The 27,180-nt window shown below is 36.2% G+C and overlaps 1 protein-coding gene and 1 pseudogene across 1 annotated transcript; one reads left to right on the top strand and one right to left on the bottom strand.

Annotated features, from left to right (window-relative positions):
• Nucleotides 1-1,418: 1,418 nt before the first annotated feature.
• Nucleotides 1,419-2,338, top strand: LOC147806838 (small subunit ribosomal RNA; annotated as a pseudogene; the record flags this gene model as incomplete).
• Nucleotides 2,339-7,097: 4,759 nt separating this feature from the next.
• Nucleotides 7,098-7,565, bottom strand: LOC147806837 (uncharacterized). The gene has a single exon (XM_087168608.1). The coding sequence runs from the start codon at nt 7,563-7,565 to the stop codon at nt 7,098-7,100; it is 468 nt and encodes a 155-aa protein (XP_087024734.1).
• Nucleotides 7,566-27,180: the final 19,615 nt, after the last annotated feature.

Genomic DNA, 27,180 nt, shown 5'->3' with positions numbered 1-27,180 from the left:
GGTTTATTTCTTCATGTCTTCCGTTGATCGTGCGTGCGAATTTCTCAATATTTTTTCTTCATGTCTTTCTTGATCGTGTGTACGAATTTCTAAATTTTTTCTTTCTTCATAAGTCTTCCGTTGATCGTGTGTGCAAAGTTCAAAAAAGATTTTTTATTTTGACTTTGAAATATTTTCAAAATGTTTTGGACTTTGAAAAATTCTGAAGCTTTTTCCACTTAGAAATATTTCATGGTATTGCAAACTTTGTAATATTTTCAAACGGTTTTGACTTTGAAAAATTCAGAGGATTTTTGTACTTAGAAATATTTCATGGTATTTCAAACTTAGTAATATTTTCAAACGGTTTTGACTTTTAAAAATTCAGAAGATTTTCGTACTTAGAAATATTTCATGGTATTTCAAGCTTAGTAATATTTTCAAACGGTTTTGACTTTGAAAAATTCAGAAGATATTCGTACTTAGAAATATTTCGTGGTATTTCAAACTTAGTAATATTTACAAACTGTTTTGACTTTAAAAAATTGTAACCTATAGGGTCGTTGTGTGGGCCCCCTATTTGACCTATAATTATATCCACTGGTAGGGTAAACTAGTAACCGGTAATTTAATACCTGGTGCAATGCGAATAGTATGGATCAATATTAAGAGGTAATATTGGGTCTTGTTGTAAAACCAAATATTGACATCGAATTTTTTTTTACAATTTCTTGATTTTAGGGACATTTATTTGTCAAACTCCTTTTGTTGAAAACTCTTTCGGGAACAAGTTCTATTCGAGGGGAATAGGAAACAAATTCTCCCCCAGTGGGTAAAGAGACTACTTTCGGAGTGAAATTGGAATTTTTCTTAGTCTCGCAATGTGCGCCAAAACGACAGTGTTCTGCGGCAGTGTCAAAAAGACAAGCAGAATTAAAAGAAAAATTTCGTCGAAAAGATGGAGGGTATGCGTGAAGTGAAGGCTGTTATTCGAGAGAAAACAATTTATGTCGAAAATGAACTTTGTGCTGATCTATATATGTGAGGCATAGTGAGCGTTTAGGAAACGCAGTGCTCTCGTCTCGACACAGATGGGGGTTGCCTCACTGAAAGCGACGGCCTCGGCTATTCAGTAGCAGCTCGGACAGCAGTTTGTAGCCGCGTGGAGGCTGAACAGTGATGGAATCATTTATGAGGTTTTCTGCAGTTTATTCCGGCGCAAGCACGACTCTCGACCACAGAGCACTCTCGCGTCCAGGCGTTGACGCCAAGAGGGACGCAGTGAGTCTCGAACCGACTAGAGGAAGAAGGCTCTAGTTCTATCAGTGCGAACGGGGACCCGGCCGTCATACCGGGTCCGGCGCCCTTGCCAGCCGGGGGCACCACCACCACCTCTGAGATTCGAAGCGCCGCTTCGAACGCTCGCTGAACGTGAAAGTAACCTGGTTGGTCCTGCCAGTAGTCATATGCTTGTCTCAAAGAAGGAGGGAAAGACTTCTGAAGCCGCCGCGGTAACTCCAGCTCTAATAGCGTATATTAAAGTTGTTGCGATTAAAAAGCTCATAGTTGGATCTTAGTTCCAGACGGGTGGTCCGCCTACCGGTGGTCACTGCCTGTTCTGAGCATTGCCGCCGAAATTGTCCGATGATCTTTACCGGTTGTCTTTCGGTTTCGGCAATTTTACTTTGAGAAAATTAGAGTGCTCAAAACATGCGTGACGCATGAATAATGGTGCATGGAATAATGGAATACGACCTCGGTTCTATTTTGTTGGTTTTCGGAACACGAGGTAATGATTAAGAGAGACAGACGGGGGCATTCGTATTGCGACGCTAGAGGCGAAATTCTTGGATCGTCGCAAGACGAACTACTGCGAAAGCATTTGCCAAGAATGTTTCCATTAATCAAGAACGAAAGTTAGAGGTTCGAAGGCGATCAAATACCGCCTTAGTTCTAACCATAAACGATGCCAGCCACCGCTCCGGCTGTGTTCCTCAAATGATACGCCGGGCAGCTTCCGGGAAACCAAAGCTTTTGGGTTCCGGGGGGAGTATGGTTGCAAAGCTGAAACTTAAAGGAATTGACGGAAGGGCACTACTAGGAATAATGGTAATTATCTGCCTTGAACGAGGAATTCCCAGTAAGCACGAGTCATCAGCTCGTGTTGATTACGTCCCTGCCCTTTGTGCAAACCGCCCGTCGCAACATCCGATGGAATGATTTAGTGAGGTCCTCGGACTGGCACTCGGACTGACCTCCGGGTCGAGCCGGCGTGCCGGAAAGTAGATCGAACTTGGTCATTAAGAGGAAGTTAACGCGCAACAAGGTTTCCGTAGGTGAACCTGCGGAAGGACAATTAAAAATGGGTGCCAGTAGGCTCCGACATCGGCCTACACACGGGGATCCTTCACTTGCGATCCCCGCTTCGAACGCAACTGTCAGTGCCGTGTGGGCGTGCCAGTTTCCCGGCCCTTCGACCTGGGGAAGAGGGAGGTCCTTTGCAGGGCTAGGCTTGAAGAGGGGCTCGACGTGAGAGAGCTCCCCGCTCCGTTGGTGCCGACGCACTTTCCCCCTTCTCGGAGGAAAACTCTTGATTCGAAACTCTCGAACGCAAAACGGCTCTAGTCGGTCGAATCGAAAGTACCACTCCGAGCAGTGGATCACTCGGCCCACGGGTCGGTGAAGAACGCAGAACATGTGGTACAGTGTGGGTACATGTGGTGCTATGTGGGTACATTTGGTACATGTGGTTGGTACATTTTTGGTACATGTGGTTGGTCGAATGACCAGTGGTGCGAAGATACCATCTGTGGGATAATGACTGAAGGTCTCTAAGTCAGAATCCCGTCTAGTCACTGCAACGATGCCGTTCGCATCCGTCGCGTCGATAGGCAAAGTTAGCCAGGGCGTACATCCGCTCCTTGCGGGCGGACTACCCCGGCGACGAGGCCTGTTCGATTTGGAGCACTCTAGGGGGCGCCTAGACCGCGCGCTCTCGGCTCCGAGTCCAAACCCTGTGGGTGTGATGCACGGGTGCCAAATCGTTTGTAGACGACCTAGGTACTAGTCTGGGTGTTGTACGTAGTAGAGCAGTTACCATACTGCGATCTATTGAGACTCGTCCTCTGACTGGAAGGTTTGTAAAGCTTCATTCAAGCTTTAAAACCTTTTTAAAAAAAATTTTTAAGACCTTATTTGATCGTGTGTGCGAATTTCGTACTTTGAATCGAGTCTTTCGAATCATTAAGTAAAAAAAAATTTATTTTAAAAGACGATATTTGATCGTGTGTGCGGATTTTGAACGTTATTTAATCGTGTGTGCGAATTTCGAACGGTATTTGATCGTGTGTGCGAATTTCGAACGGTATTTGATCGTGTGTGCGAATTTCGAACATAGACGCTTTTGTGGAGTTTTGGGGGCTTTTGAATAATTTTGATTTCAAAAAGCAGTTCCTTTCTTGCACAAGTAAGTAAAAAAAATTTATTTCGTACACACAAAAAAAATTTTAAAAAAAAATCGAGGTTTGCTTATAAAACACTTTAGTGTTGGCAATAAACGCGTTCTGTCCATCGCACTCATTGCAAAGCTTTTTTTTGGGGGGGGGCGCTTTGACATCACGCATTCTTGACTCGATATTTTTAGCATTATATAATTTTGAATAAATAGAAAGAAATTATTGATTAAATGCTTGGAATAGATCTTATTTAATGTAACTTTTTAATTCAATAAGTGTAAAACTTTAGTAAAGTATATATAAAGCTTGGACTTAAGGATCACCGAAGTGAAGCATCATCGGGCGCAGTCAGTATTTGGGAGAGTGACCGTCTTTTTCCATTCATTGAAGATTTTCATTTTATTTATTAAATTAACTTAGGCAAGGATTATTATTTTATTGCTTCAAATTTGAATCTGTGTCATGTGCATTTTTAACAACAAATATTGTTGTTATTTAATTGTTATTAAATGATAGAACTCACTAAAAGTACAGTCGAAAAGCATAGTTTTTAAAAGTGGGCGGGGCTACAGGACACATTTTGAAAAGAGCTGAAAAACTTTTTTTTTAAATTTCAATTTATTCAAAGTAAAATTATTCTTTCTTTGGTTTATTCTCTTTTTATTATTTAATTAGAAGATAAATCAATGGAAACATACAAAAATATAGATTATTACTCAATATTATACTCCTTAAGTGGGCGTGGCTAGTCGACTCTCCCCTATAAATGAATTTGCACTCCGTGTAGCTAAACAAACATACAATTAAAATAAAGTACTCTTCACTAAAGTAACAGTAAAAGAGAGGTTTCTATCTATTTAATATGCCTTTGAAATAAACACTGAATTTTCACAACTGCTGATTGACATTTAAAAAAAGTCTATTTTAAAATAAAGACAATTTGTTTCTAATTTAATAGCTAAATACACGAACTCTTTACTGAGAAAGAATTTGGATAATGTGGTTTCAGTTGCGAATTAACATATCTCGTGGTTTATTAGAAGTGTTGTAAGAGGCACAAAATTTTGATGACAAACTCCTTAAAAACCGAAGTCAAGCATCATCGGGCGCGGTCAGTACTTGGGAGGGTGACCGCCTATTAAATTCTCTTATTCTAAAGTGTTTAAACATAAAATTCAGCTATATAAATTCGTTAATGGATATTCGATAAAATATGATTTCTTTTTTAATACTTTGAGAATTTTTTGCACTCATGTTTAAAAAGTGTGCGTAACATTTATTCTTAGCTATTGGCGAGGTACGCAGATTCTATTCATGATAAATTTAGACAGTATCTTACTGCTATTAGAGAATTCCGTACACCTAAATCTGAGGATAAGCTTAACGAAGAAGTGAGTTGTTTTTTTTCCTTTTCTTTCTGTTTTGTTTCGATTCAAAATGCATTTTATTGGGTTTATTAATTTTGCTCTTATTGGGTTCATTGCAATTTTATAAAATTTCGGGCGATGTTTTGTTTAAATTTCCAATATTTTATTAAAATATCATTATATTTTGGCAGCCATTCCTGTTTCCACGGTGTTCCGCGCAAACAGGAATGGCGCCAAACATAAGTCGCTGTTGATGCTGAGTAATATTTCAAAAGCAAAAACCATTGCAAGTAATTGCCCAATTAACTTCAATACTGTCAACTGACAAAATATTTTAGTTTCAATCAGACAAAAAAAAAATTTTATAATAAAATATATAACTGAAATTCGACAAATAAAATTAAGCAATTAAATTTTTTTTTCGTATTGAATACTAATGCAAAAACAAATGCACAATGAAATAATTATGTTATCAATGATCAATAAACATTTTTGTCTGAATTGTAATAAAAAATAAGATGAAAACAATAGAATTAAAAATTATTTACGATAGATCTCTGAATATTCACAAAACCTAGATATGTATATATTTCATTTATTTTTTCTTTTCACATCATTCTGTGTACCAATGATTTGCGCTTTTATGCATTATTTAAGAAATATCTCAAACAAATAAGAACTGTTAATTAATGTTTCTGGCTGAACGATTTTTTGAACGTAAGTAAAAATCAATTAAAAGTAAGGAAAAACAATGTTAAAATTATATATACAAAATTTTTTATCAATTTCTTTTCCACATTATTCGTTTTCATTTAAACGTCTTGACTCTTCAACGTTTCTTCGCCGCGCATTCCGCTGTCACCTATTGATAGTGAAGCGTAATGAATGGTTTGAAGAATAAACACTTTAAATAATTAATATTTACATTTATTTACAATTTATACATAATTCGTTTAGTTTAAATGCGGCATCAAATATTTAAGATGCGAATAAGAAAAGATATAATAATAGAACAACATTAAAAAGCAATTCTAAAAAGTAGGAATTAAAGTTGTAGTTAAAAGAAACTTAAAGTTATTAAATAATTATAAAAACAATTAATGCAGAATATGATGTGTGTTGTCACGTCGCTTCATTACTCCCCTTCCAGTGAGAACCTCATTCGAACGAATCGAGAAATTTAGATGGAACTTTAATAGGTCTCCACTTGATGTCTTTGACTTCTTAGGCGGTTCGTCAGAAAATGTAACCTTTTTCTTCTTGATATTTGAAGCAGCAATTTTTGGAAGGACTGAAGGAGTGTTGACTGTAAGCATTGAACTGAAGGAAGAGGCGTTGTTCTTCAAGTCTGCAGACTGTTCTATGAAGCATGGGTTTAAACCAGAGGTTCCCAAACTTTTTTTCTCGTGGACCACTTTCAAATTTTTACTATTTTCGGTAGACCCCCTGCTGCTACATTTCTACTGTATTCCCAAAACTCCTAAAAAATATCACCCTAAATTGGGGGTGTTAAGAAGAAGAAAAAAGTAGCACATTTTCTTGTGTCCTATTTATTAAAATAACACTTGTGGTTATACAAAATTATAAACATTTATTATTACAAACATTTACAAAAAACCAACAATGAATTCTGAAATGTAAATCAACAATAAAAAATAGTCATACTTTTAATGAGATGGATGTACTTGATGAATTGACAGCAAATTATCAATATTTGGCTTCAGTTTTGTAAGAAGTAATCTCAAATCTCTCCGTTCTGTGGTGTCCAATCTGCTCCTTTTTTTTGTTAACAGGTTGGTAACGACACTAAAACTTGTTTCGACAAGATATGACAAGGGAAACGCTATCAAAAATTTTCTCACAATTTCCCACAGCCCAGGATATTTTTCGGGGATTTCTGCCTTTAGCCAAAATGTTTGATAGCCTTATTTAAATTTCACCTTCAGTTCCTCGTTAGTGCTGAGCTCAAGTAGCTCCTCTTGTAATACCACATCCACCTCTTCCGTAAGTCATCATGCAGGGTATTTAAATGCGAGCGGGCGCACGGGCGGCACTTTGCAAGTCTCGACATGTGGTGTACACTTGTACTATTATCTATTGTTCTATTCAATTCTGTGATTGAACTGAGTCTAGAATATTTTTGAGTACCTACCTAGTGAATGATGCTACCTGCCTACGTTGATAGGTAAATCCAAGCCAAAATTTTTGTTCTTTATTATGAAAACCAGAAAATTTTTCTTACAACTTGTGAACCCCTGTTTTCTTTTCACGTCTACGTGGACCCCCGTGTGGTCTCCTATGGACCCCTGGGGGTCCACCTGGACCACTTTGGGAACCTATGGTTTAAACGATTAATGGAGATATTTCTGGATTTTTCCTTTATTGATAGTGTGAAGTAATCCTTATTTCGGGAAAGTACTTTAAAAGGTCCTTCATATGGGGGTTGAAGTGGTGGACGAACGGCGTCAGTTCGTACGAATACATGAGAAGTAGTGTTAAGATCTTTCGTCACAAAAATGGGAGATTTTCCATGTCGTGAAGGTGGAGCAGGCCTAACTTGAGAGAAATATTTCCTTAAATGACCAGCGAAAGTAGAAATGTCAGTAGATGCTTGTGTTTCATGAAGAAAATCACTAGGTAATCTTATATTTGAGCCATAAACCAATTCCGATGGAGTTGTTAGGAATTCTTCTCTGAAAGTGGAGCGTAGCCCCAATAGTACAGTAGGTAGAACTTTCGTCCACTGAGGATTATTATGGCACATGATGCTATTTTTCAAAGTTCGATTCCATCGCTCTATAAACCCATTGCAAGCAGGATTGTAAGATGTAGTTCTCCTTCGCTTAGTTCCCAAGAGATGGGCAAGTTCGGTGAAAAGAGACGACTCGAATTCCTTGGTCTGTAATTATTATTGACGGTGTTCCAAAGCGAGAAAACCAACCACTATAAATTGCTTCTGCAACGGTGTTAGCTTTAATATCAGGCACCGGTAAGGCTTCTGGCCAGCGAGTAAACCTGTCTATTAAGGTTACACATACACAATATCTTTTTCCTTCGGAAGTTATCAAAGGTCCAATTATGTCCAGATGAATTTCGTCAAATCTTTTTGAGGTTGGTACATACTCCCCAACTGGTTTATGCACATGTCTCTGTATTTTGGATCTTTGACAAGAGAGACAGTTTTTAGTGAATTCTTTGACATCTTTTTTCATTGAAGGCCATACGAACTTTTTTGTCACTAGATTTGCTGTAGCTCAAGCACCTGGATGACATAAGTTGTGGATTGACGAAAATATTACTTTTCGAAAACTCTTTGTGACATAAGGCCGTGGTTTTCCTGTAGAAATATCACAATATATTTCTTCATCAGTTCCGAAAACGGGTAATTTTTCAAAATTTAGATTAGTATTTGATTTTATGAGATTTTTGAGCTCTTCATCAATTTCTTGCTCCTTGCCTAGTGCACTAAAATCAATCGTTTCCGGAAGGACAACTTCTTCAACTCTTGATAGTGCGTCAGCTACTTCATTATCTACAACAGAAATGTGCTGTATATCAGTTGTAAATTGACTGATAAAATCTAGATGCCTCATTTGTCGCGGTGATGCTTTATCACCTTTCTGCAGAAATGCGTAAATTAGAGGACGGTGGTCAGTGTAAATGGTAAAATTATGTCCTTCTAAGAAATACTTGAAATGCTTTACAGCAGAATAGGCTGCTAATAGCTCTCTGTCATAGGTGCTATAGCGTGTTTGAGTGTCTGTCAACTTCTTGGAGAAAAAACTCAGTGGTTCCCAGACACCTGAAATATTTTGTTGCACCACACCACCAATAGCATGATCAGATGCATCGACCATTAAAGCAAATTTCGATTTTTGATCTGGATGCGCCAATAATGTGGCAGAGCATAGTTCTTTCTTACTATTTTCGAAAGCTTGATTCGTTTCTTCCATCCAATTTATTATTGATTTATCATTTTTCTGCTTTCCTTTGAGAAAACTGTTAAGTGTCGCCAATTTCTCAGCAGCATTCGGTAAGAATCTATGATAAAAATTTATAATACCAAGGTAACGACGCAGTTCTCTGATATTATTTGGCCTTTTATATTCAGCAATAATTTTTGTCCGGTCATCAGTTGGTTTGAGGCCTTTTTCTGAAATATGATGTCCCAAAAAATTAATGTTTGATTTTAAAAAGACGCATTTTTCTAAATTGATGACCAAACCAGCTTCTTGAAATCTTAGAAACACTTGTCTTAGATGTGAAAGATGTTCGTCTTCGGTTCTGGAAGCCACAAGTACATCATCAAGGTAGGCAAAGCAGAAATCTAATCCGCGAAGTACGGTATGGATGAATCTTTGGAAGGTTTGTGCGGCATTACGTAACTCGAAACTCATTCTTATGAATTCAAAGGAGCCAAATGGGGTACAGATTGTTGTTTTCTCAACGTCATTAGGTTCGACCGGTATCTGGTGATAAGCTCTGACTAAGTCCACTGTCGAAAATATTTTACAACCATGTAATTGGTTGTTGAAATCTTGAATATGTGGCAATGTATATCGATCAGGTATAGTGACAGCATTTAAATTTCGGTAATCACCGCATGGTCTGTAGCTTCCATTTTTCTTTGGTACCATATGTAAAGGACTGGCCCAAGCGCTCTTTGATGGCCGACAGATTCCTTGCTCAATCATGTACTCAAATTCTTTTCGTGCAGTTTTTAATCTATCGGGTGCCAAACGTCTAGGTTTTGAAAAAACTGGTGGACCAGTTGTTATAATATGATGGGTGACGTCATGTTTCATCTCTTTGACTGTCGAATGTTCTACAGTTATATCTTTGAATTCATTCAACAGTTGGTAAATTCTAGGATCAGTAGTTTTAGACGACACAGTAGTCAAATTAGTTGACGGAACATTGGCAAGTTGACCAAAGAATTTTAAAGATGTAGTAGGATCTATTAACTTTCTTTTTTTAATATCAACTAAAAGTCCGTATTCTTTAAGAAAATCAGCACCTATTATTGCTTTAGAAACATCGGCAATAATAAAGGTCCAACAAAATTTTCTTCTTAAGCCTAGATCAATGAAAAGTCGCTGTGTTCCAAATGTGTGCACTTGCGAAGCGTTAGCAGCATACAAGTAAAATTTCGGATCAGGAATTTTTTCTGTTTTGCAGAAACGGGTAAAACAGATACATCAGCTCCAGTATCGATCAGAAAATTTCGTTTACTAGAGTGATCATAAATAAAAAGGCGGCTTGAATTCTGGCTACCATCGTCTTGCGCCGCCAACGATGGCCTAATTAGTTTTCCGATTTTTCGAAATCAGCCACAAATGAACAGGGTTTAGTGCATCTGGTTGACTTTTTACCAAAACGACGATACCAACAAATACCTTCTCTAGATTTTGATCGTTTCCTATAATTGGAACTTTGGCGAATTAAATTATTCTTATTTCTAGAGGTACTGCGTGATCTTCGCAGCTCACTAACTTCTTTAGAAAGTTCATTAATTTTGTGTAATATTGTTGATAAATTCAGACTTTCTGATGTAGTCGCTTCTGGATTTCTATTGGCAGAAAATTCGCCAACGTACTGGTACCTGCCGCAAGTTTCTAAAATTTTATCGCCCATTTCAGCCAGTTTATCAAGAGCTTCAGTTCTGACAGCTAAAATGGCTTGAACTTGTTGCGGCAATTGTTGTAACCAAAGTGGTTTTAAGACATTGTCATTTACTTTACCTATCGCCAAATTTCGCATTTCGCGTAGCAATTGACTGGGGCGCTTATCGCCAAGATCTAGTTCGGAGAAGAGTTTTTTTAGTTGAACACTTTCGGAATCACTCAAACGAGCAATAAGTGCTTCCTTTAATGCGGTATATTGATTTTCTTCGGGAGGTGACAAAACTATATCACTTACCGTGTTCAAAATTTTCTGTTCCAAGGCAGCAACGGTGATGTTGTACTTTGTGATTTCAGCCGAAACTTGACAATTCTTAAATTGAGCTTCAATCTGCGCAAACCATAATTTTGGAGTTTCATTCCAAAATATGAGGAGGCTTTACCAACACCTCCTAGAAAAGAGTAGGCCTCTGCACGGGTTACCATAAATATCCTTTAGTAGTCCAAACGTAATGACATACGCCGTATTTTCAACCACTGCGCAGCTTAGTACCCCGAACGTAATGACATCTTTCTTATTTTTCATCAACTGCGCAGTTAACTTCGTCACATCGGACTACTAAATTAATCCGTGCTGAGGCCTTCATACTTCCAGGAGGTGTTGGCTTTACTGAGACGCCTTCAATATATTTAGAAGTACTTGGATTATCGAGCTCTGTATCTCCAGTATTAGGCATAGCTTTTTCGAAGGTTGCAATTGAGTTATCAAAATCACGTCCGAAAGTCACCAGTGAAGCGTAATGAATGGTTTGAAGAATAAACACTTTAAATAATTAATATTTACATTTATTACAATTTATACATAATTCGTTTAGTTTAAGTGCGGCATCAAATATTTAAGATGCGAATAAGAACAGATATAATAATCGAACAACATTAAAAAGCAATTCCAAAAAGTAGGAATTAAAGTTGTAGTTAAAACAAACTTAAAGTTATTAAATAATTATAAAAACAATTAATGCAGAATATGATGTGTGTTGTCACGTCACTTCAATAGCACTACGATTATTTTCCTGGTAATTTCGCGCTGCTAAATTATGTTCAGCAATATGTCGTTGCTGATATCGCCTAAGATATTCACGGTGATCCATTTTTTTTATAAAAAAATATAAGTATTTTAAAGTAAACTCTGTTCAATATATTTCACACATTCAATACAAAATAAAAATCGCAACAAGATTTAGCTGGTAAGTTTAGTTGTAACACTTCTACAGACAGCATTATTAAAAATTATTACTTTTTCACATACATGCGTTCTCAATTTTGATTGGCTGTTTCGTGCGTTACTAACCAGAAGTCTTTAGTCATTGGCTATGTGTCATCATTCCACTCTCTTCTTATATTATATAAAGATATATATACATAGTTCGAAGAAGGAGGAAGGTCATTGTCGACAATAGGACAATCTTCGAATCAAGCGTTAGCCATAGTTTTAAATTGGACTCTAGACAATTCAATTTTTCAAAAATGATAATTTTAAAGATAAAATCAGTGATATTTGCTTGCTTATAGCTCTATTCAATCAAAAAAAGAAGTATATTGTGCGTACTTTATTATTTTTTTTTATTCGCTATATCAGATAAATCAACGAATGAGATCAACGAACAATATTAGCGTGGTAGAATTCCCGTCACTAAATTAATATTTCTAAAATTATCTAATACCACGTGTTTATTTTATTTATTGAATTTCTTATAAAATGTGTATTATAAAAGAATCATTGTTAAGTGAAATGAAAAAACAAAATAGTTATCTATTTTAAGGCAAAATTAATGGAAAAATGTTTCTAATATGCCTAGGCGAAACATGTTATCATTGACTGCAATGATTCTTAATTCAAGTAACATGTGCATATAGAAATAAAAGAAATAAGCTATGTACTAGAAGGCAGAATTAATGGAAAAATGTTTCTAATATGCCTAGGCGAAACATGTTATCATTGACTGCAATGATTCTTAATTCAAGTAACATGTGCATATCGAAATAAAAAGAAATAAGCTATGTACTAGAAGGCAGAATTAATGGTAAAACGGTACTTTTTTGTTTAGAGCAGGGGTTTCCAACTTACTTGCCGCAATTAAAAATACCAGTCAAATGGCGGGCCGCAAATTATTCAAAATTTTGTATACGACTCTTTTATGTTTGAAGGAACATTAAATATTACTGTCAGACTTCTAATAAGTTGTACAAAACAAAAGTATTGAATTACAAATTAAAATAAGAAGTAGATTTTACCTGAGAAATAAATTTTTTTGCATTGTTGGTTTCTCAGAAACAAAGAAATTAGGTATTTTTTTCAACGAAAGAAAAGTATTTTAAACACATATTGAGTTTTTATGAAAATTGCCCCCCAAAAAATGGCAACTAGTATATTTTAGTTTGAGTTCCACAAAAAAGGCTTCGAGTTCCGGATGTGGCCCACCAGTTGGTAGCCTTTGGTTTAGAGGTACCGTATAAAATATCCACACTATTATTGATGACAATGATGCTTAGTTAATCTTTGTTAATTTAGTTTTATAAGCGTCGTTGAACAGCCGACCTAATTCCGGGTTTATGAATACCGATGTTCAACTCCGTAGCCTTGTCATTTTAAATCCAATCTAGAAGACAAGGGAACTCCTGGATCAGTACCCCCAGAGGCGTTGTAAGGAGAACTTTGAGGATTGTTTGGCGGCCCCTACAGATTTAACAAAAACTCATATGTTGAAGGGTTATGCAATGAGTATCAAATATACTAATGTGAGTATAAAGAATTATATTGATATATTTGGTGATTATTAAAACTGCACCCATATTAAGCAGTTTTATTCCCGATACTGTGAAAAGGGATATGTACCGTATTTAGTAGTGGTTTGTTCTAACTATCATGAGTTGGCTACGAGTCATGTCAGTGATGCTTCTATTCTGATGGAATGAACTGCGTCTTAATGTCATAACGTAAAGCACCCATACTAGAAGGTACTTTCAGAGAAGCAGGGGAGGAAAGCAGGGCGAAACTAATAATTCTTTGTCTTACCACTGACTAATTTGAAAAATCATGCAAACTAATGTGGATTTTATGTTAAAATGAAAACAATCCTACCCAGATATGAATGCATGTCCTGATTTACCCCTAAAAATGTCTTCAGTTTTGTGCAGGATTTCGTACCGTTGATTGATTCAGCCAGAGGGTGAGAAGAAATTTAATTCATTACAGAGCGACAATCATTTAGTTAAAAGGGAAATATTTAGAACGTTACTTCCAATTAAAAATTTCGTTACAAGAAAAAAATTTGGTTGCAGACTCGGGATTTTCAACAAAGCGACTGAATGCTGATTTTGGATCGAGTGTGAACTATCGTTTATTGCTGGATTCGACTGTACTTTATTTTTGTGCAATTCATTTGACATTCATAACTGCAACCGGGCATAGCGAAAAACCTTTAAATTGTTCTAAATAAGGGACTTGTTGAGAACAATCAGAGAAGATAACGACCCCGATGAACCAACCAAGGGGTGCCAACAAACGGAAAGATGACTTTGAGGAGGATCTTAACTCATTGTGATGGACCCTTTCAAATCGGAAACTCTTTGGTGGTGGCTAAGAATTTATCAGGGTGGATTTAGTATCCACCTTGGACTGGATTTTTCTATCCAAAGATCTTTAGCGACCTGTGTTTCGTATCTTAATTTAAAAAACTCAAGTAACAAATGTAAAATAAAAACTTGTCTTATAATTGTAACATCAAGAGAAAAATCTCTAAAAAAAGGCCTCTGGCTTGTAAAATCTGCATCTAACGGTTCGGAACAGAAGTATGGTCTGTCACACAGACGTCATTATGTAACAGCCTTCTTAGCTGTCTAATTCAGTAACCTTGTGAGTTTAAACCCAGCATTTGCTAACTCAAATCTTCGCTTTTTTGATAAACTAATACGCGTTACATGGGGAAGGAAACCCCGGGAACTTCTATCGGTTAGCCCGACGTTAAAGGGATTCAAACCCGTGCAACAACTGGGGCGTTGTAGCTTCCATGTACCAATAGCAAGATTCGAACCTGGGGCTACTCATTGGGGGAAGAGCTCCTTCGATTACTTTACCTGTAGTTATCCTTCGATTACTTACCCTCCTTCGATTAACTATAGATCTTCAAGAGATCTTAGAAATCGAGAGCTCCTTCGATTACTTTACCCTGTTAATAACGATAGATCTTGAAACACATTTTATCTCTTTATTCGTAGATTACTCATTATTTTTTAAATGTTTCCCACATAAGATTGATGCTTACAGAAAACACAAGAAAAATGATTTCATTTATGAAAAGGTAGAATCGAGTTAACACGTCTTATATATACTAGTGAATTGGAATTACAGTACTCCCCCACCAGATCTGTGGTGGAATTCGATGAACCACTAGTGGATTCATTGCCGTTTTGTATTAAGATCACCGTACTTTCGCCATCAGCTGTCATAAGTTCACGGCCGTGTTCGCTCCCGTGTTACCATTAGCGGTCGAGTGTATGCAGTGAGTATTCGAGACTGATGTCGCAGTAGCAAGTCAACTGTTCAAAGTGGACATTACATTGAAGTTCACATCATGTCCGAAGGTTATCCATGTGAGAGATAGTAGTTATTGACCTTCATCTATGAATCCTTCCTAGAGTAGAGTTAACATGTCTTATATACTAGTGAATCGGAATTGTATTTTTGTTGTGGTAGACACAGGGTTTTGTTTTGTTCTTATAAATCAATCTCCAGTGAGTCGACATGATTTACAAGAGGAGATATTTCAGGAATTTTTTTAATAATCTGACTTTACCTTGTCTAGTTAATTCCTTCCATACATCGAATGGAGGCAAAGTGTTGGCAGAAGGAGACTTTTTAAGCACCCTGTACATGTTCGAAATAACAATAAAATGTTCAGAAGATCCATTCGGATATAAAACCTCCAATTTTCTAATTGTTGCCACTCTTGTTGCAATGGCGTCAAAACTGAAAGAGCACAATAACACTGTACCACTACAAAAATACAATTCCAGTTTTCTGCAATATAAGACATGTTAGAACGATTGTAGGGTGGGGAACCTTTTCATAGATGAAGGTTGACATTGTCGATAGCTACCCTCACCACATTCATCTCAGGGCACGACTGAGGAGCCGATTCGAAAACTCTTCGCAGTACATATTTGGCTCTTATTAGACCAATCCTGGAATATGGTTATCCAGTTTATTGTTGTGCTTCTGAAACCCAACTTGAGAGGCTTGAACGGGTTCAGCTTAGTGCTGCGCGGATCATTACGGGTTTACGTAACAGCTGCCCCAGCGATATTGTCCTCTGTGAGGCTGACTTACAACCGCTCAGTTTTCGAAGAAAATCAATGCTTGTCAAATATTATAACAAACTACTCAGTTTTGATACTGGTAATCGAACGTCAGCTTTCCTTCAAAGTTGGAGAAATAACCAAAGGCTCAAGAGAAACAGCCCTTTCAGTCTAGTGATCGGTGATAATTTGACTTCTGAAAATGTTGAGCCGCACTATCTGAACTCTTGTGTTGATCCAAGCGAGGGACTCCAGAGAGTGTAATTCCACCCATTTCTTCCTGTACATGTCAGCAAATCTTCTGACGTTCCTGAGTATCTGAGACAAATTGCTCTTGAATTAAACAACAGCATTCCGAGCGAGGCAACTCTTATTTATACAGATGGCAGTAGGAATGCCGATTCTTGTTCTGGCAGTGGTGTCTTCGTCAGATCCAATCACAACTCTTACCATATCAAGTTGAGAAATCCTGATCACTGCCCTGTCTTTCGCAGCGAGCTGATCGCTATAGATGCTGGATTGCGCGCTGTGCTTACTTTTCCTGGATCAAATGACATCTGGATTTTGAGCGATAGTAGGAGTGCAATCCAGCACCTTTCGGATTGGCATGGGGTGGGTGACAGTGATGGAGTTTCAATTTTAAACAAGCTGAAGACCCTTTCTTTCTCCCATAATATACACTTGCAATGGATCCCATCTCATGTCGATGTTGAGGGTAATGAGATTGCTGACTCCTTGGCTAAGAGCGGAACTGATCTGCCCCTGCATTCTTTGGCATCTCTGACTTTCTCGGAGCTCCACTCCCGTTTTAACAGGCTTCGTGATCCTGTGGCCCCTCCTGTTCATCAGTGCAACCGCCCAGGTGGAAGCCTGACCCTTCAGTGCAGCAGGCGGGATCAGACGGTTATATCAAGATTTCGAAGCGGTCACCTAAGAACTATGTTGTTCAGTAATGGTTCAAGAGTTTTCCCTGTTTGCACTAAGTGTAACGACCAACAAGCTACTCCGGAACATATACTTCAATGACTAAATATCTCTAAAGTGGACCTCTTTTCAGATCCACTTTTTGTTACAGACTTGCTCAGAGTCTCTGGAGTCATGAACTTGGTTTAGCTCCGCTAACCGTGTGGGCCAGCAACAACAACAACACATGGGTGACCTTCGGACGTGATGTGAACACGCCTCCCTTGACAGGAACTCCCACTTCGATCTGAACACGCCTACTCTTCGACAGATGGTTCACATTGAACAGTTGACTTGTGACATTATCCACCTCCCCGCACTGTTGCTACTCAGTCTCGATCACACACAAAGTTCAACATATTCACTCGACTGCTGATGGCAACACAGGGGCGACCACGGCCGTGAATTTAATACAGCTCTCACGATCAGCACTCAAAAGTACGGTGATCTTAATACAGCTCTCCCGGCTTCTCACAATGGTATCCGTTCATCGAATTCTAGCACAGATGTAATTCTGGTGGAAGAGTCTACCACTACTATAATACAATTCCCTAGTATAGAACGATTCTATGGTTGGGTACCTTTTCATAGTCGAGCCCTACAATGCTTCTCATAAGTGATCAATTTACTAATGGAATGGCGTAAAAAGTGAGTGATGAAATATTTACTTGGGAGGTATGTTCCATGTAGCACTCCAAAAGAACATCAGACGCTGAACTAAACTCAAAAGTTCCTTTTGTAGATCCATTCTCGACGATGTTATTTTTTTTTAAATAAACAAGTCATTTTAGATTTAAAAAAAAAAAACGATTTTTGTTGCAACGTTATCTCACTTCAGCGGCGTTTTTATCTGATAGGATTCATTTTAAAAGTATTCACATAAATAGATAACCCGTGTTAGCACTGTACAATGCGCAAAAGAAAATGCTTTGAATAAATCTAATGATTGAGTGTTCACGGACCTTACTTGAACCCTTACCAATTTGTTTAAAAAAAAATGCAAAAAATCAACCTATTTTTTTCTTTTATTTTACTAATAAATACGAGAACAAAACATAATTTGAAATTTTATGTGTAAAAAATGTACCATCAGTCCCAAAAGGTCAATGATGAGTTCACATTTTCATCATCTGATCTGTTTTACTCTATGTAAATTCATCCACCATAGAAAACAACAAATATTGGCAGATAATCATTATTTTTTGCTTTTCTTCCGACCGACGTGATCAAACAGTATAATAAATATTTGCAACATACCCGAGTAGTTAACTCGGGAAAACGCTAGAAACTCATTTCGATCACGTATAGGGTGATCCTAAAAGGCACTTTCTAACGAAGTAAGAAAATAAAGTCGAGAAACAACGTTAATTGTAGAAGAATCAGCAGCCGTAGAAGGATCACTAGTTCTATTCTTTTTCCTGCTCCGCTCGCTTCCGTGCTCTGTAATCACCGTAATATTGCGCATTTTTCCCTCTTGAACCAGTGGAAGTGCTTGTGGTTGCCTCGCCTTGGAAAATGTATTTGTATTAATAATGTATGTGAATGCGTCATAATGTAATTTCAGAAGAGAAACAATCAATTGATATTCACAAGAGACGTACCTTGACATAACCTTAAATCCGTCGCATTGTCCGTGGGATTGTTTTCACTCTTTTTTTACAATTGTTATCTACTAAGTTTGAAAATAAGAACTACTACCCTATTAAATTATATGTGTATCAAAACAAACTAGAAAAATATTTATAGAAAAGAAATACTTTTATGCTAGTGAGAACCCAAAACAATATGGAAATGAATGAGGGAAAACTGGATCCTACCACGTGATTTCCCGGCCAATAAAAATGTAGCGTTAAACGTTTAAACGCAACCTTGTTGGAAGTCGCATAAGAACTTCAAAAACAATTTTAGGTAAATCCATCCATTTCATTTAAATGTATAATATTGACTTCATAAAAAATGAGCCTCGGCTTTGGATGGATTTCTTAGCACATTCCTTATTACACGCCGCACTACGTAATTATCAGTTGATACAGCTTTATTGTTTTTTACTCAGCTGAAACCGGTTTGCACTTGTTTACGTATCAATGGGTTAAATTGCACGATTAGACGATCAATGAGATGACATAGACTAGTTATAATAATTAGATGCACTGCAGTACATACATGTGTTCGAGAGACCTATTTATTTTTAGCGTGACAATGTTAACCCATTGATACAAGTGTATCCGGGTAATAATCTAATCATATGGACTTTACGAAGGGAACCTTTTTTGAATACGCTGATCACCCGCAGTCTTGTGATCAGATATTAAAAGTCTCTTGTTCAGCAATTTATCATCCCTTGAACGAGTGGCGAATCAATTGTCTTTCGGGAATTGTATAGTGTTTGCCTTGGATTAAGTAAATGAGTAAGTTATTCTTAGAAAGATGATTTTTGGGCATTTCTTTTCAAAAATACTTCTAATGTTTTTACACTGTTTATTAACATTTCCTGCTTGAAACTTCCTTTATTAACCCCTTAACGATCGGTTAATTTTCAAGAAAACGGTCATAAAAGTGCCTATTTTTTGGCTTTTGCATTTGTATTACATATTTGATTAGTGTTGACATCTAGTTTAAAATAAGCTATCTACAATTACCTTAAAAATATCCTGGTATTGCCATCTGGTGTGTAAAATGTGAAATAAAATTTTTTCCGAGCAAAATAAATAAATTAGTTTTATTCTTATTGGCTACTGACACTCCACCCCATCAATATCACGGGAGCGAGAAATAGAGGGTGAAACCGTCATTTTCAAGGTTTAATTCAATAGAGAAAAATATGAGGTGATTCCAGGGACGTCGCAACAACCTGTTAAAGAACTAAATTTTGCTCCACCAAACTTTTTTTGATTAAAATAAAATTTTTGTACATAATCCGTTTATGATGCTTGCAAACTGAAGGCTAACTTGCTAAAATATCAAGTTTGAAAATTAGCCATCTATTTTTGTACTTAAGCCTACTATTATATTTTATTCCCTTATTTAAGAATGATAAAAAGAGGAAAACAATTCAGTATGGAATCTTGTTTAAATTGTATACTAAGCCTATATAGTTTTATTCCTTCTTAAAAATTATTACAATGTTTGGGGATAACCTGGTGGGTGGGGCCCATGTCCAAGAGTTCGATCCTCGCCTGCCGAAGATAATAAATGGTGACATACGTTACATCTGTCGAGTCCTCCATGTTCCCGTAACAACCTCTGGGGATCTGGGAGTCTTCTGGATTGGTCCAAAATGACAAGGCCACGAGCATTAGTTATCGTAAACCCAAAATTGGGTCGGTTGTTCAACGGCAGTTATAAAAAAATAAAAACGTATGAGATTATTTATCAATTAAACGGCTTTTACAGGTTACTGCTGTCATCGAAAAATAGATCATTTCTTTTTTTTTTATTATTTGAGGAGTACACAAATTTCTAAACTCAATACGTTAAATAAGGGTATGATATTTTAGTAAAGAAAAATATTTCTACGGAAAAAAAATTAAATGTGCAAACTGTTTTTTAAAGTTTATTGTATAAAATGTTATTTTAAACAAACTGGTGAATATTGTTCACCATTTGACAATCTTTTATAGTAATGGTGCGGCGCTTGGCGGTGTTTGGCTTGGGCCGTATAGGAGCCCTCCATTTAAAGAATCTACGCTGGAATCCTCGTTCGGAGATCATCTATTGCGTCGACGAATCTGTTGAGAGAATGGAATATATAAAACATCATCTGAAACTGAAGGAAACTCTATTCCTAAAACCCTCACAAGCAGATCAAGATGAAAGGTAATTTTCTATAAATATTTTCTGATTAAACATGTCTGTTTATTTTAGCGGGATTCCTCGGGGATGGCTGAGGAAAGTTTAGGCAGAAACTTTTGATCCCTTCATCATGTTTTCAATTTTTTGCCCCTTTTGAGACATTTCGCCAAACCTGGAGAACTTTTTATGCGAATTGAAAACTTTTGCACACTTGAGGGTATCTCAGTTTTTTGTTGAAGCGAAATGTCAAAAGGGGCTGTTAATCTTCTTCAACGAACATAATTTTGTTTAAAAAGCTGAAATAGATGTATTAAGGCTTACATTCAAAGTTCAGCAACCTTCATTTGGAATAAACGGGCATTATAGTTCGTTCACCAGGACTTGGCTCCTCGGACGCAGAGTTCCTATCAGCGAGGAGAAACATCTCCGTGCTTGAAAATGAGACAACCCTTCATGCACGCCAAACGCAAACAATGAATTCTTTTTCAGTCACTTACTTCTCTTGATCATCTTCTATTATACCTTTCGCTAATTAAATATATTTTAAACTTAAAAACTGCTGTTTTCCCTGAGAAATGTCTCAAAAAAGGACAAACTATTCACTCAAAAGAGGCTATATATCATCCAATTTATGAAATATTTAATGTTAGAAAAATGCTCATAAAGATTGCGAAGTAAATATTTTTATCAGACAATTGCCAAATAGCAACTTTGTTCAGGATTGTTCACATACTTCTCCCAAAAATAGCGTTATAGTATCGTCGGATACTATGTGATGAAAACGGAGCCAAACCTATTTGTAAAAAAAAATCGACTGTTTCAAGAAGTTGGGAAAAAAATTATCAATTTATGACATACAACAGAAAGTTATTTTGATTTTTAAAAAAAGTAAAAGACCTAGTCAACGGCACTAAGTTGAACGTTTAACTGGTGGAAATATTGAATGATTATATCTCTATATTTAACTGACACCACTATTTTCGAAACCTAGCACTGTTATAAATCAAAAACTATTCGATGAAACAATGATTGTTTTTTTTTTTCTTCACATTTCCAGAAAAATGACCGTTGACCCTTCCTTAAAATTTGAAATTATTTTCAAAGTCATTCAATTTCAAAATGTTTTTTTTTTCTGTCTTACAATTGAAAGAACAACATAGGAACTTCAAGGCAGATTTCGAAACAACTATTTTATTTCCATCGCTAAAATAAAGAAAAACTATGTAAAAACTCATTTATGAGAAAAACGATTTTGTTACATTATGTCGCTTATCATTATATAAAAATCTCATTTTTGTCGTTTATTTTTCTATTGTACCTAAAAGGTAAGAGAGTTAAAATTTTCCTTTCACTAAAACAAAAAAGAGAGAGAATCGACTGAATTTGTTTCTTATAGCCTTGAATCTGAAAGACAAGACCTGTTTAAGAAACCAAGGGACCTTCGAAAAGAATGTTTTTTAAGCAAATCTAATTTCCACAAAATGGAAATCACAAAAACCTGTCAAGTTTAGCCCAAAGGAGCTCTTTACTAAAGTATCATCAGCAGTGTAAAATTAACGAAGTATAACAACCCCTTGTTTATGGAAAAATTTGCCAAATGAACAATTCGGAACTTTAAGTAAGCATTTTAAAGATCTTGCTATTCTCAATAATAATCCGAAATAAAAAAGATAATTTTTTGGTAATATATATTTCTTATATTATGATGTGTTTTAATATGAACTATATATATTCTTACCATGGAAATTGATTTTTTTTGCGGCTTTTTCAGCGGAGAAAATAATTGATTTGAATATCATGAAATAGCATTACGTCAAATGACGTTCAAATTCGTTCATCTTATTTATTTTGTAAAAACATTGTTTTGCTTAATCTAATAACGTAAAGGAAGAGAAACAAACAATAATAAATAAATAAAAATTATAACTTATAGACAGTCTTTTAGTTCTTTGTATTATTTCGATAAATGTATTGTTTATTTGGCTTTTCAATCCGCACTTAAAACGAATATTCAGATGTACTGAAAAAGTTGCACAAAATAATATTAAAGCGAGTTTTCTCATGAGAAACAAATTAATTGAGTCACAAAGCATATTGTGAAATTATACTCATTTAAGAAATATATTTTTCCTTTTTTAATTGTTGATTCGAATCTCCGTTTCTACCCAGTTAACTCCCCGCAGCGTCTTAACGTTCGACACCAAGCGAGTGATTTACTAGAACTGATTGTTGACTGACAAGTCCCTTCCACTGAATTTCTTCGATTCAGCAATAGAAATGAATGTTAGATATTTCAATAAATATAAACTTTCCTTGAGAAACCTCATTTTTTTAAAATGTCTCTTACCTGGTTCTTCCACTCATTGCGAATAATATACGAAACGATAATTATGCTAATATTGTAAGTGTAGATGAGTCTAACGAAAATATTGACCCATGTAAGAAATAGGAGCTAAATCGGTAAAATGTCACAGTACTATTTTATTATTGGCCCTATAAAGGGTGTTCTTTTATTCCTCCCCAATGTTTCCATCTTTTGTTCAAAGAGAATTGCTATAGTTTGTCTAAAATAAGAACTTTTCCAAGTAGGGGTTGGCGAGAGAATGCACCATTCTTGTTTCCATAGCACCACACGGCGGTTCTTAACTTAGACGCCATCAGTTATGTAATGCTTCAGCATCATGCTTTTTCCTACTCGTATCTTGATATTATTGAAGTTTGGGTTCTGTAAGGCCTTGAATGGCTGTTCACAAAAAAGAGATGTGCTACAAAATATATATTTTATTTTCTTAAGCATCGACTGCATCCTGCAATTAGTCTTGAAATCTCTCCATTCAGGTGAGTTTGTTTGTCTCTTTCAAAAAACAAATGGGGATTTCCAGTAGATCACCGAAGTGTGTATGGGATCACTTTGATCAGCCTCCGAAGGAAACGGGTCCTGCCAGTGATCAGGGCATCTTCGGGGATGTTTTCCAGCTCGACGGAAATACTCTTAGAAATTAAATTATAATAATTTAGTTTTGAGCTACATTTAAGATCATTTTTAAACAAGCTAACCTTTCCCTTAACACTAGATTGCCAAAGGAAGTCATTTTGACTGCTTTTTCATTTCAGTTAGAAAAACAATCATGACACAATTTCTTAGATTTTTGTACAACATATAATTTTTTTTATTGTTAATATTTACTAATAACTTGTTATATAACTGTAAATAATATAAAAAAATATTAAAAATTAATTTTTAACAAATTTTTTTTAGACATTATTTATTCTTTCACACTGCAGTCATTTTGACTGTTTTTGGGCGCTATAGGTATATACTAAGCTTCAGTCTTTTTAGTGTTAACCGCTACCCTTACCGAACAAAAAAAAATCAACATCTTTTTTTTAAATTTCATTTATAAATACGAGGAACTAAAATAAAACATAATGAGTTCCCTAGAAGAATAGGAAACTCATTGGTGTACCGTTATCGTATCGTTATTCCTTAAAATTTAAACATCACGTTGTGTATTTCCTTCCTAACCTAAATTAATTATCCCCCAATTCTCCAACATGGGATACCTTACCTGTCTATCTGTAAAGTAAAAAATTAACACCCGCATCATACAGCAGGAAAACAAATACAGTTTAAGGTATTAAATTAAATAAAAGGTTTTATTCAATTAATTAAATAAGGATTAAGTCCTTAAGGGACTTAATTAAAAAATACGAAAAATAACACATTTAGAATAAATATGAAAAAAAGCTGTCCGATTGGACTGGCATCCCACAGGAAAAATGCACATCATCGATTACCACGGGTACTCCACACTAACATTACTGATACATTATCCTTTTCTTGTATCACATACATTTTCTTTTAGCCATCAGGTTTGGTAGATGAAATACTACCACTATAATGCCAGCCCACGTGTGTTTTTCTCTCCGCCCGCTAACTCATGGTGCACACATTCTGGATATAGTCTTCAAGCACATAACAAGAAATATGCCTTACAATAGGGCAACTGATTTCACAACTCTTAAAAGAGTTCATCAACTCCTGTTCTCTCTACCATTGGGATAATCAACATTCTAACAGGAGCTTTACAACCACCTCCTCATCTCGTGAACATCAACAGAATCTCTCAAAAACATCAATTTTCATCATCTCACACAGTGGGTTGCCACCATACAGTACATGTGTATAATTTAAATTTGCAATCAAAAAGTGAAATATATAAAATTAAAGGCATACATAATACTTATTCTTAGTTAAAATTATAATATTGAACAATAAAACTTAATTATTACATTTATATAAAAATATTAAAAGTTTAGAAAAAAGGTTTATTTTTACTGTCATTAGTATAAATTTTTAAGTCTCATGCTGCCACCTATTGGCACAAAGATTAAAAAAACTGTAAAGGAACTTTATCAGTACATTGGAACATTCTCAGCGGAGAACTTTTTGACGGAACACATTTGCGTTACTCGGAGAGCTGAAACCTCCCACAGCTCCCCTAAAGGTAAATGTTTTCTCCTACATTATCCGTCTACCACGTGGAATATTTTTTACGTCAACACTCTGGTCGATGAAAGCTGGAAGAAGAATTAGTATCGCTGGTATTCAAATCACCTCATTGTGAGGCTCTAAGCCATCAGTATTATAGAATGTGTTTTTGGAAACTGACGCTACTAACCGCAAAAGTTAAAAATCACAATTTGAATAATTGCACAAAAGTTAAAAATCACAACTGGCTGTTGATACTACTCATTATTAACTGTTAACTTTGCAAAACATAGCCAACAGAAAAGTATGTTATCGTAAATTTTCATGGCTAGATTTGTTTTTAATAAAATTTTTTGAAATTTTCGTTTGTTGCAAGATATTTCGCATGAGAACACGTTCACCGTACTCCTGGGGGTACGCGTACCACACTTTGGGGGACACTGTACTAATATAATGCTTGATATAATATATCGTCTCGTTTAATCCATTGATACAGGAACAGGTGCAAACCGGTTTCAGTCGCGTCAAGACAATAAAGTATCACCTGTTTACGTAGAGTGCGTCTAATAGTATGGCCAGGCACAGAACACAGAAGATCCTGTCCAGGGTCAGCTCTTTACAGCAGACGAAAATCCCATTGACCTCCCCATCCAAAAAATATGGTCTTCATAAAATAAATTTCTTAATGGTCGCAATAAAAATCAACTGGTCTTAGCGAAAATAAATTTTTGGAATAAGCTAAATGAATACCAAAAGGGTTAAAATCATAATAATGTTTCAATAGGTAAAGTTGTGTTTTGTGAGAAACCTTTGGCTACAAGTGAAGAAGGCATAAGGAGATGTTTGGAAGCAGCGAAAAAATCATCTCTGCCAATATTATGTGGGTTCAACAGGTAATATGTTTTATTCCGAGCTTCATGAGATCAAAAAACACTTATAGGTGCACCTCCAAAGGTTTATACTATTTCTGCTCCCTAATAGATCATGGGTGTTGGAATCCTCCTGTCGCAAATGCAGTGGCTATTTTGTCTCTTGTGTTGGGACAAGAAGTTGGTAAACCTAAAAAATGAGTCAACACGCAAAAATAATAATATGTTTCTTTTCAATTCAGTGTAAAAACCTCATTTGTCTAGATTTCTCTCCTACTCTGAATTTACATAGTGAATCTATGGAATAAATAAAAATTATTTTCAGTTTCATAATAGACCTTCACAATGGAAGTAAGCTAATTTTAGAAGAAGTTTCCTAATAGATATCCAAGAGTTAGATTACAACCGGTGGCTGTCGATAACAAAGGAGTTTCTTCTGGATTCAAAATGACGTGAGTAGTCGTAATTGGGTTCGTATGTAAAATATAAAATAAAATAGAGATCAGACGTTTATTAAGTCTCATGATAAAATTTTCATAAACTTTTTTATTACCTTTAACGAAAAGTTTGGTTCAATTAGGAAACTAGTCACTCATTAAGGAAATTAGTCTCTTGTCCAACACAACAGCTGACCGACACCCTGTCAGAGAATTAAGAAGTACGATCGCCTCTAACAGCTATACTCTCGTATCAACATTTCATACTGTTTAAACAGGGTCCTTATCAGTCACTGAGCCCTGTGCATCCATAAAGATGCATTTTGGTCCACGTGCTCTACCGAAAAATCTCACATAGAGTGCAAAGATCTCGCAAATGTTCTGTGACCAGTCAGTGTGCTTCTATTAATTGCTGGGCAGGCATCATGCCCAGAACATCTAAAGACAGAGAGGTCATTTTCAACACTATACGACTCCCGAACACTCTCCAGATGAGAACAAGTCGCGATTTGCCGTCCACACGGACTCACTAAAAAGAGCCTGCCCCCAATCATCCTTTGATCAAGACAAGTGTTCTCAGCACCTGCAAGAACGTTCTTATTGTGGTTACAATTAAAGAAATGCAGACTAAGGCCACCTGCCTTAAGTCTCTGAGAGACTGTTATCCATAAAATAGATGTTTCTGTTACATTATACAAGTCGCGAGACGATGTCACGGACCTTTTGACTGGAAGTCTCAAATAACGGACCAGATCAGCTGTCTACTGTCTCTGTGTCCACATAGTAAACATCACACACTCTGAAGTCCTTACAACAATAGGCCCGCAACGAGTCTAGACGATGATGA

Source organism: Parasteatoda tepidariorum, chromosome 7, assembly GCF_982258835.1.
Source record: "Parasteatoda tepidariorum strain Cologne lab strain chromosome 7, Ptep-v5.0, whole genome shotgun sequence".
Taxonomy (NCBI): Eukaryota; Metazoa; Arthropoda; class Arachnida; order Araneae; family Theridiidae; genus Parasteatoda; species Parasteatoda tepidariorum.
Note: the sequence above shows the minus strand (reverse complement) of the source record. Positions and strands in the feature narration are given on the sequence as shown.

Excerpts from the sequence above, each read along its gene's own strand:
- LOC147806837 (XM_087168608.1), bottom strand. The coding sequence starts at position 7,565 with ATGTGCCATAATAATCCTCAGTGGACGAAAGTTCTACCTACTGTACTA.